The sequence below is a fragment of the Entelurus aequoreus genome, linkage group LG19 (assembly GCF_033978785.1).
Source record: "Entelurus aequoreus isolate RoL-2023_Sb linkage group LG19, RoL_Eaeq_v1.1, whole genome shotgun sequence".
NCBI classification, from domain to species: domain Eukaryota; kingdom Metazoa; phylum Chordata; class Actinopteri; order Syngnathiformes; family Syngnathidae; genus Entelurus; species Entelurus aequoreus.
Window position 1 is genome coordinate 52,094,103 of NC_084749.1, and position 12,956 is coordinate 52,107,058.

Sequence of the window (12,956 nt, forward strand, 5' to 3'; positions counted from 1 at the left end):
CTTCTTCTGCTCCGCTTTACTGTGGTGTCCCCCAGGGATCCATTCTAGGCCCCATCCTGTTTTCCTTGTACATTCTCCCTCTTGGAGAGATTTTTAAGAAACATGGAGTGTCTAATCACTTTTATGCAGATGACTGCCAAATTTATATGCCAATTTGAAAAGGCCACGGCCCCCTGACACCCCTTCTCAACTGTCTATGCCACGTCAAGGCTTGGTTAGCCCAGAATTTTTTAATAATGAATGAGGGAAAAACGGAAATTTCAGTTTTTGGTCCGGCCCTCACTGACTTGGGACCATTGCAAAATGATGTGCGTCCCAAAGTCACCAGCCTTGGCGTCACTATAGGCAGCCATTTTAAATTTGACAAATAAGTCAATGGCGTTTTAAAATTGTGTTTTTATCATCTTCGTCTTTTAGTAAAGGTAAAACCATTTTTATCTTTTAACCTTTTTGAACAAGTCGTGCATGCTTTTATTTCAAGTGGCCTGGACTACTGCAATGCACTTTATGCTTTAGCCAAAAAGCTCTCTCCAGGTTGCAGTTAGTCCAGAACGCAGCAGCACGACTTTTAACAGGGGCCAGGAGACGTGAGCATATAACCCCAATTCTTCAGAGTTTGCACTGGCTCCCTGTTCATTTTACAATTGATTTTAAAACTTTGCTGTTTGTTTTTAAAGCTTTACATGGACTGGCACCTCAGTATATCTCGGACCTCATCCAAATGTACACTCCTGCGCGCGCTCTGAGGTCCGAGAGCCAGCTCCAGCTCCTGGTGCCCAGGACCAGACTTAAAACCAGGGGAGACAGGGAGGGCCTTCTCTGTGGTCGGCCCTAAGCTCTGGAACACTCTGCCCCTCCATGTTCAAACTGCTCCCACAGTGGACTGTTTTAAGTCTCATCTTAAGACCCACTTTTATTCTTTGGCTTTTAACACTACGTGAGTTGTGTGGTCTTCTGTCTTCTGTTGTCCTTTGTGTTTTTTTATACATTTTGATTTCTATTTTACTGTTTTAATTGGTTTTACCCTTTAAAATCGTTTTTAATCATATTTATTTTTTACATTGGTTTTCTATTCATTTATTTTTTGTTTTTATTCAGTCATTGGTGGAGCATAATATTGTTTTTAACATGGCTGTGCAGCACTTTGGAAACATTCTTGTTGTGTAAATGTGCTATATAAATAAAGTGGATTGGATTGGATTGGATTATTTTGTGTCTGTCAAAGTCCAGAAAGAGAGCGAGGTCGAAAAGCATTCAGGAGGACACGACAGTAGTGGAATGTCTGCTCGTTTCTCTTTTTTCTATTCTGAACCATTGGAAGAGCATATGTGGGTTAGAGTTGAACGAGTGGTCGGCCTGACCATTGTACAAAATGTTTTGATTGTTTATTATGACTAAGGGATTCAAGGATGTTGCAAAACAAACAGGTCCAAAACAACGGGACCTTGACACACAAGGGAAACACATAAATGGCCAAGTAGACCAAGTCTATGTGTGATTCGCATGATTCTCCATTCATCCAACGTCTGCGGAGACGTTGTCTGTTTGCATTGCAATTCAATCCAACCGTGTATTATGGGTAAATAAAACTTTTGTACTAAATTCACTTTTGTTGCTGTTTAAGATTGGGACATTCCACCACAGATGTGCAGACGCGGTACCGTGAGTACGCAGCTGCGGCTTCCAAACATTTGATGGCTTGCCCGTACGTGCATGCCGCTATGTGCATGTCACGTACGTAACTTTGGGGAAATATATGTGCTTTATTAACTTTGGGGAGGTGAACTGCACTTTGGGCTGTGGGATTTATGCAGTGTTTGAGTTATATTGGCGGGTTATATGGACGGGAGGGGGGACATGTTTGTTATGCAGGATTCATTTGTGGCATATTAAATATAAGCCTGGTTGTGTTGTGGCTAATAGTTACACATGTTTTGTGTTTATTTACTGTATTAATAATTCCCAGCTGAATATCAGGTCCCACCCATGACTCCTTAATTTGCAGCGACACCCGGAGAACTTGGGTGTGTTTGTTACCAAGTAAGTACAAAACAGCGCCAGGGGGTTGTAAATTCAAACCCTAACACTAACCCTACCGTTCACCCCAGAGTCATATAATGGTAAATGGGTTGTACTTATATAGCGCTTTTCTACCCCTTTTTAAGGAGCCCAAAGCGCTTTGACACTATTTCCACATTCACACACACATTCACACACTGATGGCGGGAGCTGCCATGCAAGGCGCTAACCAGAACCCATCAGGAGCAAGGGTGAAATGTCTTGCTCAAGGACACAACGGACGTGACTAGGATGGTAGAAGGTGGGGATTGAACCAGTAACCCTCAGATTACTGGCACGGCCACTCTCCCAACTTCGCCACGCCGTCCCCAAACGTATATAACTTGATACTTGACATATGCTAAGTGTTATTTTGCACTTTGCTGCTTCCTGTCCAGGATGTCTTTGAACAATACCTTTTTAATTGCATTAGGATTTTGTTCCACGTTAAATAAAAGTTACATTTAAAGAAAAAATCCAGTAAACCCCCAAAATATTCAACAATGTACTACAATTGTTTTGTTTTTTACTTCAGTAGCTTTTTTTTTTGCATCATCATCATCTCACTTTACTGATTGGCTGGGATAAACTAATTTTTTTTGTCTCTTAAAAGGAGTGAACGTTTAGGAATAATGTCCATCCTGTGATATAAATCCTAAAAAAACTAATAACCAACAGTTCAAAGATCAAAATAAACAAATTAAACACACACAAATTGCTTTTTTTGGTTGTATTTGTTTGTGCAACAGTAAATAAATGAAGATGCTGTCAGACTGTACAGTGCTGCCATTTAGCGACAGAACATAAACGACATTGTGCAAATAGCAACAAAGTCCATCATTAATAATTATTGAAGCTAAAATACAGTACATCTAAAATTATAATTATACAACACAATTATTTTAGAAATAATCAGTCGAATTGAAGGAAAACAACACTATTATACATGTAAATAGTTTTCGTTTTTTTACTGTACAGTGTCTACTGGATGATGACCACTAGATGGAGACATTGCTCTTTCTTCCTCTCCAAGAAAAAGGACGTTTGTTTGTTTATTTTTAATTTAACACTGAAACACGTGACTAAATCCAGTACATGTCACTCTTGAGGAGGAATTTGATGACAAGAAGATGATTGTATAAAAAGTGTGAAGGACGTGAGGGTTGTTTCATCTGAGACATTCAAAACAACACGGGATGTTTTTGAACAGCCTGTAATACTCCTCTTGAATCTGCAATACAAAACATATTATTCATATTATTACTATTTATCATTGTTAGAGCATGACAACAATACAAAATACATTGGTTAATACAAGGTTTTGCTAGTTGTGTCCGAATATTAATAATAATAATAATAATGCCAATGATGATGATGATAATGCTTGACCTTCCTGGAGAGCACGCAGAGGAAGATGAAGATGAACATGCCCTGGAAGGCGTTGGCGATGGTGAACAGGTACGCAGTCAGCGTCTTCTCATACAGGATGTGCAACACTCCAAAGGCCCAGGTGGCACCCAACACGAAGAGCAGCGCCATGGCACCGCGGGCGCACGACCTGCCATGCCAACCAATAATCAAGTCTTTAATATCTTCAAAAAAAACATGACTTCCATTCAAATAATGTACTCTCCAACAATATAATGACCTCATGAAATATTACTCTTCAAACTGTGGCCACAAATATGAAATATACTATACACTGAAACTCTCTGCCTTGTGTTTAATGAATACTTAGGTCTACTACACCACTGAATACATGTTGTCATTATGGTGGTACTTAATGAATACTTAGGTCTACTACACCACTGAATACATGTTGTCATTATGGTGGTACTTAATGAATACTTAGGTCTACTACACCACTGAATACATGTTGTCATTATGGTGGTACTTCTGTGCATAGGTGGATTAATGACCGGGCCTACCGGGCCCAGGCCCAGGGGGCCAGAGGCCCCAAGGGGCCAGGCCAACTTGGCCCCGCGGCCGCGACCCAAGCAAAACTACTTTTGCAAAAATAATAATCTTAAGCCCCAAGGGGCCAGGCCAACTTGGCCCCGCGGCCATGATCCACAGAGGGTAAGAGGCCCCAAGGGGCCAGGTCAACTTGGCCCCGCGGCCGCGACCCACAGAGGGCCAGAGGCCCCAAGGGGCCAGGCCAACATGGCCCCGCGGCCATGATCCATAGACGGTCAGAGGCCCCAAGGGGCCAGGCCAACTTGGCCCCGCGGCCACGATCCATAGAGGGTCAGAGGCCCCAGGGGGCCAGGTCAACTTGGCCCCGCGGCCACGATCCATAGACGGTCAGAGGCCCCAAGGGGCCAGGCCAACTTGGCCCCGCGGCCACGACCCACAGAAGGCCAGAGGCCCCAAAGGGCCAGGCCAACTTGGCCCCGCGGCCGCGAGCCACAGAAGGCCAGAGGCCCCAAGGGGCCAGGTCAACTTGGCCCCGCGGCCACGATCCATAGAGGGTAAGAGGCCCCAAGGGGCCAGGTCAACTTGGCCCCGCGGCCGCGACCCACAGAGGGCCTGAGGTCCTAAGGGGTCAGGCCAACTTGGCCCCGCGGCCATGATCCATAGAGGGCCAGAGGCCCCGAGGGGTCAGGCCAACTTGGCCCCGATCCATAGAGGGTCAGAGGCCCCAAGGGGCCAGGCCAACTTGGCCCCGCGGCCACGACCCACAGAGGCCCCAAGGGGCCAGGCAAAATTGGCCCCGCGGCCATGATCCACAGAGGGCCAGAGGCTCTCAATCATTATTATCAAAGCTAATTCTCAAATTGGATGGATCACACAACCTCACTCACATATTCTTTATCAATTATTAAAGGTTGTTTCTGAATTTTGATCACAGAACTTAATGCAAATATTCTTGATTGATTGACAAAGCTCATTCTCAAATTTTGATTACACAACCTTACTCTGACAAATTATCATTATCAAAAAGCTCTATCTCGAATTTGGATCACAGAATCTCACTCAAGTATTCTTAGCTGTGCCCCTCCCCCATCAAGTCTTTCATAAACCGGTCTGTTCTTTTAGAATCTCCTCATTTGGTATTTTGAACTCGTGAGAGACTGCTCAAAATTTGGTTTCCTTTCCCTCAGTTCAGACTCAGAGATAATTTGAAATCATTCAACAAGAAGTTTAACGCGCGCACACACACACACACACACACTTGAGTTGAGCATTACTTGGAAATTCTTATATTTTCCATTTTGCTGTTATTATCAGCATCTTCCCATTTTGTCCTTTTCTTTCGAGAAAGTTTACAGTCTGACATTTGTCACTGCTGTCAGTTAATAACTTTTTGGTCTTTGACCCATTTTGTCATTTTCTCGATTCGATCGTCACTGACCACTCTCTCCTGTCTGGCAGACATCGTTGCTGCCATCATAGCTAGCAAGCTGCCTGCAGCGGGTCATCCCTATGTTCCCCGTCCCTATGTTACCCGGGTCCTATGTTCCCCTCTACCGGGGAACTAAGGACCCTTTTTAAAAAAAAGGGTTCTATGTTCCCCGCTGCGGGGAACGTACAACACTTTTTCCAGAAAAGGGTTCTATGTTCCCCGCTGCTTCCAATGCGCGACTAAGTAAGACGCACGCAGACACGCATGACAGAGACGCGTTTAAGTTGTCGAAGGAAGGAAGTTCGCGTTTGAGTTGCTCTATCTGCTGCCGCACGCCCTGTGACAGGTTAGGTTTAGGGATGGTTTTGGTCAGGGCACAATTTCGCCAAAAAAGTGCTCCACAACGCCCTGTGACAGGTTAGGTTTAGGGATAGTTTTGGTCAGGGCACAATTTCGCCAAAAAAAAGTGCTCCACAACGCCCTGTGACAGGTTAGGTTTAGGGATGGTTTTGGTCAGGGCACAATTTCGCAATTTCGCCAGATACAATGCAGGGAACATAGGACCCTTTTTTAGAAAAAGGGTCCTAAGTTCCCCGGTCGCATACAAAGACCCAGGAACAACCGGGGAACATAGGACCCGGGGAACATAGGACCCGGGGAACATAGGCACGCTCCCGCCTGCAGATAGCAACATTTTGGTGTCCTTTGGGAAAATATTTAGAAAGAAGACAAAAGTACACACAGTTGTACAACTATTATCTTTATGATCTTTTTTTTGTTAGTTTCTCTGTTACTGTGTGTGGCCAATTAAGCGACTTTTGGCCATACCTGGCTGGTGACATTTAGCGACTTTCTGGTTGATGTTAAGATTAATAATAGCAACAGTTCTCTTCATCTTAATGCAATTTATTGTGTCTGTCTCTCCACATTTTGCCATTAGGTACTTTGAGCTCTTGTTGGTCAGTCACTCTAAGGTACATTGTTGCTGCCATCATAGCTAGCAAGCTGCCTGCAGATAGCGACATTTTGGTGTCCTTTGAGAAATATTAAGAAAGAAGACAAAAGTACAAGACATTGTACGATTACTATCTTTTTAAAATTATTTGTTTCACTGTGTGATTGACCGACTTTGCCGCTAGATTTCGCGTCTTTTGGCCATACCTGGCTAGCGACTAAAAACATCATTTAGCGACTTTTTGGTTGTGAAGATAAGTGGTAAAAGCAGATCTTCCTGTTGGTCTTCCCACATTTTGCCATTTGGTACTTTGCACTCTTCTTGGTCACTCCAAGGCATTTGTCCCTGCCTTCAGCTAGTCACTTGGCTCTTTTGGAATATATTTCACTGTAATTGGCTCTCTCTCTCTCTTTCTCCTCAGTACAAATCAGCCTGTTCCCTTGCCATTCATCACTGACCACTCTGCTCTCCTGTCTGTCAGACATTATTGCTGCTTGCAGATAGCTTGGAGTCCTTAGAGAAAATATCAGAAGAGAAAAGTACACAATTATCTTAATTATCTTTTTTATTCAGTCAGTCCTTCAGTGAGTCCCAGTGTGTTGGCGATTAAGCAACGTTGGCATTCAATTAGCGACTTTTGGCCATACATGGCTGGCGACTCAAAAAACTAGAAAAAAAGTACAAAAAGTTGTACAATTAATATCTTTATTATCCTTAATTCCCCTGAATCCTAGAGTGTGTTGCAATTAAGCAACTTTGCTGCTAGGTTTAGCGACTCTTGTTTTGGGCATACCTGGCTAGCGACTACAAACATTATTCAGCAACTTTTTGGCTGTTAAGATTAACGTTAATAAATTAAATCCTAATACAATTTATTGTGTTGGTCTCGCCATCTTGCTATTAGGTACTTTGAATTCTTGTTGGTCTCTGCTAAGGTATCTGGCTGTTGTCTTTGCCTTCAGTTAGTCACTTGGCTCTGGAATATATTTAACTGTACTTGGCTCTCTCTTTCTCCTCAGTACAAATCAGTCTGTTCCCTTGCCATTTAGACATTTTCTTGATTGGATCATCACTGACCACTCTGCTCTCCTGCTGTCTATCAGACATTGTTGCTCCCATCATAGCTAGCAAGCTGCCTTGGTGTCCTTTGTGAAAATATTTAGATAGAAGACTAAAGTGCACAAAGGTGTACAATTATTATCTTTTCAAAATATTTGTTTCACTGTCAGTGTGATTGACCGACTTTGCCGCTAGATTTCGCGTCTTTTGGCCATACCTGGCTAGCGACTGAAAACATCATTTAGCAACTTTTTGGTTGTGAAGATAAGAGGTAAAAGCAGATCTGCCTGTTGGTCTTTCCACATTTTGCCATTTGGTACTTTGCACTCTTGTTGGTCACTCCAAGGCATTTGTCCCTGCCTTCAGCTAGTCACTTGGCTCTTTTGGAATATATTTCACTGTAATTGGCTCTCTCTCTCTTTCTCCTCAGTACAAATCAGTCTGTTCCCTTGCCATTTAGACATTTTCTTGATTCGATCATCACTGACCACTCTGCTCTCCTGCTGTCTATCAGACGAATCAGTTGATTCTCTGCTCTCAATTGTCTATGCTAGTAAGCTGTTATTCTCTGCTTTGGAGTGTTGATGCTGGGTTGCTAGTTTTCTAAATCACCTCACACACTTGAAGGAAGCAGCACCGATCATAAACACACAAACAAACTCACACACACACACACACACACACACACACACACACACACACACACACACACACACACACACACACACACACATAGTTGGTTTATCTGTTGTGATAGGCAAAGAGCCAATGTGCAAAGAAAGAAGGGAAATATGGATCATAAACGTTTAAGTGGAGGAGCTAGAAAAAAAATTCAGCAAGAAAAGAAAAAAAAGGAATCAGTTTTACTTGAGAGTGTTCCAAATATCTCCAGCTTCTTCAGTACAAAGACATCTGCTGAAAGCAATTCTATAAATGCTACTGCAAATTCAGCTAAGGTTAGCAATGCACCTGAGCTAGCATGTAGCTCCCAAGATCCTGAGACCACTACAAGTGTAGACACTGAACCAAATGCTTCTGATGCTTATGATTCAACCAATTCAGCAGTAGCCAGTTGCTCGGATGAATGTGAGGTCACTGCACCTCTGGACAGCATAGAAAATGAGCTGAATCTTTCTTCAACACCATCTACAGTGACAACTCTACCTAGTGATCCCGCTAAATGGGCTGAGACCCTCACTGAGTCAATGAAGGAAGTTCTTATTCAAAGAGGTGCAAAATCATTTCACAACCGTCACAGCCATTATCCAGCTTCTGTGAGGAACAGTGGGCTAGGAGGCAAAACCCGATGCCTAAACAATGAACATTTTACTTCACACTTGCCCAATGGACAACGAGTACAAAGAGAGTGGCTGATGTACTCTCCCTCTACTGGTAATGTTTACTGCTTTGCATGCAAACTGTTTTCCCCAAAAACGCATTCTTTTGTGACAGGCTATTGTGATTGGAAACACTCAGAAAGATTTGGTGAACATGAGCGAAGTGCTGAGCACATAACCTGCATGCAAGCAGTCTTGAACCGCGCCAAAGGTGCCACAGTTGATGCAGACCTGTTCAAACAGTTTCAGGCAGAGAGCAGCTATTGGAGGCAGGTGTTACAAAGAGTTGTTGCAGTCATTAAATTCCTTGCAGAAAGGGGCCTTGCATTTAGGGGTAAAAATGAATCGTTAGGGTCTCCTCTCAATGGGAACTACCTTGGTATTCTGGAGGTCCTGGCTGAATTTGATCCCTTTCTAAAGGATCACATCAGAAAGTTTGGGCAGATGGGTCGAGGTAATACCTCATATCTGTCCTCCACCATTTGTGAGGAATTCATTGAATTGATGGGTGCAAAAACCAAACAGGCTATAGCAGATGAACTGCAAGCAAGCAAATACTACTCTATCATTGTGGATTCAACCCCAGATTTATCTCATGTGGACCAATTGACATTCATATTCCGTTTTGTTAGCAAAGAGGGCAGTGTTGTTGAACGCTTTGTGGGTTTTGAGCCCATTACTAGCCATACAGGTGAAAGTTTGGCTAACTGTGTCATGTCTGTGTTGGAAAATCTAGGGTTAGAGCTGTCAAATTGCAGGGGGCAGGCTTATGATAATGCCAGCAACATGTCAGGGAGGTATAATGGGTTGCAGGCTCACTTAAAGAAAAGCAACCCATTAATACACTATATTCCATGTGCAGCTCACTCTTTGAATTTGGTGGGAGTCAACAGCATTGACAGATGTGGAAATGAAGTCTCTAAGTATTTTGACTTGATTCAGTCTATTTACAACTTCACAACTGCATCCACACACCGATGGGACAGGGTATTTGGCAATTCCAACATAGATCTCACACTTAAAGCTTTATCCAACACGCGTTGGAGTTGCCGTGCAGAATCTACCAAAGCACTGTGGCAGAACTACAGTAAAATAAAAGCAGCACTACAGGTTATTTCCACTGATGACACAGAGAAACGAGACACACGAACTGAAGCTGACAGTCTAGTGCGGAAGCTGGATTCACTTGAGATGGCCTTCATGGCAGGCTTTTGGGACACTGTTCTGTCCAGATTTCAGGCCACAAGTCTGCAACTTCAAAAAGCAGACATGGACCTTGGTACAGCAGTTAGATTGCTGGAATCTCTGCGCACCTTTGTTCTCTCCCAAAGAGATCTATTTGATCATTTTGAGCAGAAAGCCTTAAACATGTTGGGTGGCACCCCATCTTACAGGGCTGAACGGACGAGGAAACGTAAAAAGTTTGCTGATGAATCAGCATCCCCAGATGTTGTGCTTGAGGGAAGGCAACTGTTTCAAATAGAGACATTTATTGCCTCTATTGATCAACTGAGTTCAAGCCTTAATCACCGTCTGGAGGCCTACAAACATCTGAACAATTTGTTCAGTGTCCTTTTCTCTTTGGATACAGAGTCCAATGCTTCAGTCCTTCACAAGGCCAAGATTCTCACTGAATCATACCCATCTGACCTCAATGAAAGTCTTGGACAGGAGCTTATACAGTTCAAATCTTTTATACAGCTCAACAACACTGATGAGGAGAGGACCCCTTCAGGACTGCTCAAAACAATAATACATTTTGGACTACAGCCTACGTTTCCTAATACATACATTGCGCTACAGATTTTTCTCACTCTACCGGTCAGTAACTGTGAGGGAGAACGCTCATTCTCTCTTTTGTCAAGAGTAAAAAATGAGCTGCGCACAAGAATGACTCAGAAAAGATTAAATGCGTTATCTCTAATGGCAATTGAGAGTGAGCTGACAAGAGAGTTGGACTTCAATGATGTGGTGGATGATTTTGCAAAATTGAAAGCACGAAAGAAACCCCTTGCTTAAAGGTGCACTGTGTAAGATTTTTAGGTTATTTCCAGAATTCACCCATTCACTAATGTTAGGCTACCTGTTTTCATGAATACTTACCACCACCATAAAATTCTAAGTATCCATTATGACTTGGAGAATTGCACTTTTGCCATTTCTGGGAAGTGTCACCTGGATTGTGAAGATAGGATTGACTTTAGGCAGAAGCTTGGTGCTTTCTCTGGCAAACTGAACCTCAAGCTTCATTCTCTGCAGCTTTGCATTCTTGTGCAGACTTTCATCCACAAGGAACTTTTCAACTTCCCCACTATCGTGAAGGGGCCATCAAAAGATTTCAGTGTGTCCAGCATGTCTAGTCTCTTACTCTCCTTTCTTTGAGCCATCTCTTGTTTCTCATCTGCCCTACTCTCGAATTTTGCCTTCATGAATTTACTCCAGTTGAGTTCAACCTCCCTTTTTGCTTGTGCTGCTGCCTTGAAACCTCTGAAGCTCCTGGCTCTTCTGTAAAATTATTGACCTATTGACTGCGTTCAGTGTGCCCAACTTCTTCAGTTTGTAGTCCACCTTGCCACATTGTCTCTCCATCCCAATGTTGTGCACAGGGGTGCCATCAATGTTACTAGCCTGTTCACTGACAGGGTCCATTGGGAAGGTCTCCTCATCCATCCTCTGCCTGGCCAGGACAGTCTTCAGATGGGGCAGCATGAGATCTGTCAGCTGCTTCACTTCATCCAAGTATTCGGCAGCCACGTCTGACACTGAGTTCAGGACATGTCCAGTGCCTGTCCAGCCACTATAGCATTCTTGGAAATGGGCTATCTTGACCTGCATGCAGCCCTTGTACCATGAACTGGCCTACACCTTTCTTTGTGGTGCTCTCCGATGCATGTTATCATTTTACCTTTCTCCTTCTCCTCAAGCTTAACCACAAATAGATACAGACTTTGAGCCTCAATTTGCTGCACAGCTGCCATTATGCCAATGTGTTTTCCTAAGATATTATTTTATTTTTAATGATAGAAGGGAGGAAAAGGGGGCAAAAATCATGTCCGATTTAGTTTTTTGGGTGGGTTGGGGGGTTTATTTCATGATAGCTACCAACTTCCAATACATAATATCTCTCAAATGACCCAATGCACCATCACTGAAGTGGGCGTAATCATTTTCAAAAATGTTTATTTTTAGGCCATTTATCCCCTCCCCCTGTGTCTGTGTGAAACCTGTGCTTGTCAGTGTCTGTGTGGTATACCTAATAGTGTGTGTGCAGTATGTGCACTCTTCTGTACAGTACAGTGTGCATGTCTGTTCACAGTATACAGTATTTCTTGCATAGTGCGTGCGTGTGTGTGCGCCCACACGCGCGGGGGGTTGAGGGGCCAAGACCATGTCAGGCCCAGGGGGCCAAAATTTCTTAATCCGCCCCTGCTTCTGTGTTTTCTGAGGGGAGAACTTGGTGAAAAGAGTTTGAGAACCACCGATCCAAAACAACAATACTATCATAATAAAACTAGGATATGACCAAATACAGCTACTGTACAAGCTATACACTGACTTCTCTAATAGAATTTTTCTTTTATGTAAAAAAAAAGATGAAATAATAGATATTTATTTATTTATGTATTGTTAAAGATTGAACAAGTGAAAAAAATGGTGTTTTCTAGTAAATACAAGGACATGATTAAATAAGTTCTGCTTCTTCCTACTCCCTTTCAAAGGAGTAAGAATGTTCAACTGTAAACATTGTAACTTTTCCCCCAAAATGGCCATGATTACCCAAAATTCCAGGGTTTCCGTTACATTTTGGGTCATCTTTCAAACTTGCATGATTCTCACTCGATTCTAAAATTCCAGGATCTCCCAGAATTCCCGGTGTTCCAAAGCCCTATTTTCACCTCTCTGGAAAGTTTTCACAGTACACATTTTTCAAACAACTCCAACCATTCCACTTTCAAAACCTTCCTCTTGGTAGGTACAACAAAACATTTTTTTTTTTTTTTGACACAAATTCCCAATTTTCCCGAAATTCCAGGAAATCCGAAATACCATTTCTTAATTCAAACTGTTACTACGTCAATGGTTTTCAACCGGAAAAAAAAAAATTCCAACGGCAATCCATACATATCATCTAGGACAATTGTGCTAATATCAATATGTTCAAACATTTTTGGTTTTTCTGAAACCTCCAAATTTCCAGGAA

At 42.9% G+C, this 12,956-nt stretch overlaps 1 protein-coding gene across 1 annotated transcript in view; it reads right to left on the reverse strand.

Annotated features, from left to right (window-relative positions):
• Positions 1-2,779: 2,779 nt before the first annotated feature.
• The window catches only part of LOC133634981 (adhesion G protein-coupled receptor L4-like), a gene marked incomplete at its 5' end in the record, with an annotated part of 44,257 nt that continues 34,080 nt past the window's right edge, over positions 2,780-12,956 (reverse strand). The window contains 2 exons of the mRNA XM_062027641.1: positions 2,780-3,289; positions 3,448-3,616. Of these exons, the coding sequence (XP_061883625.1) occupies positions 3,227-3,289; positions 3,448-3,616 (232 nt within the window). The remainder of the gene's footprint in view (positions 3,290-3,447; positions 3,617-12,956) is intronic.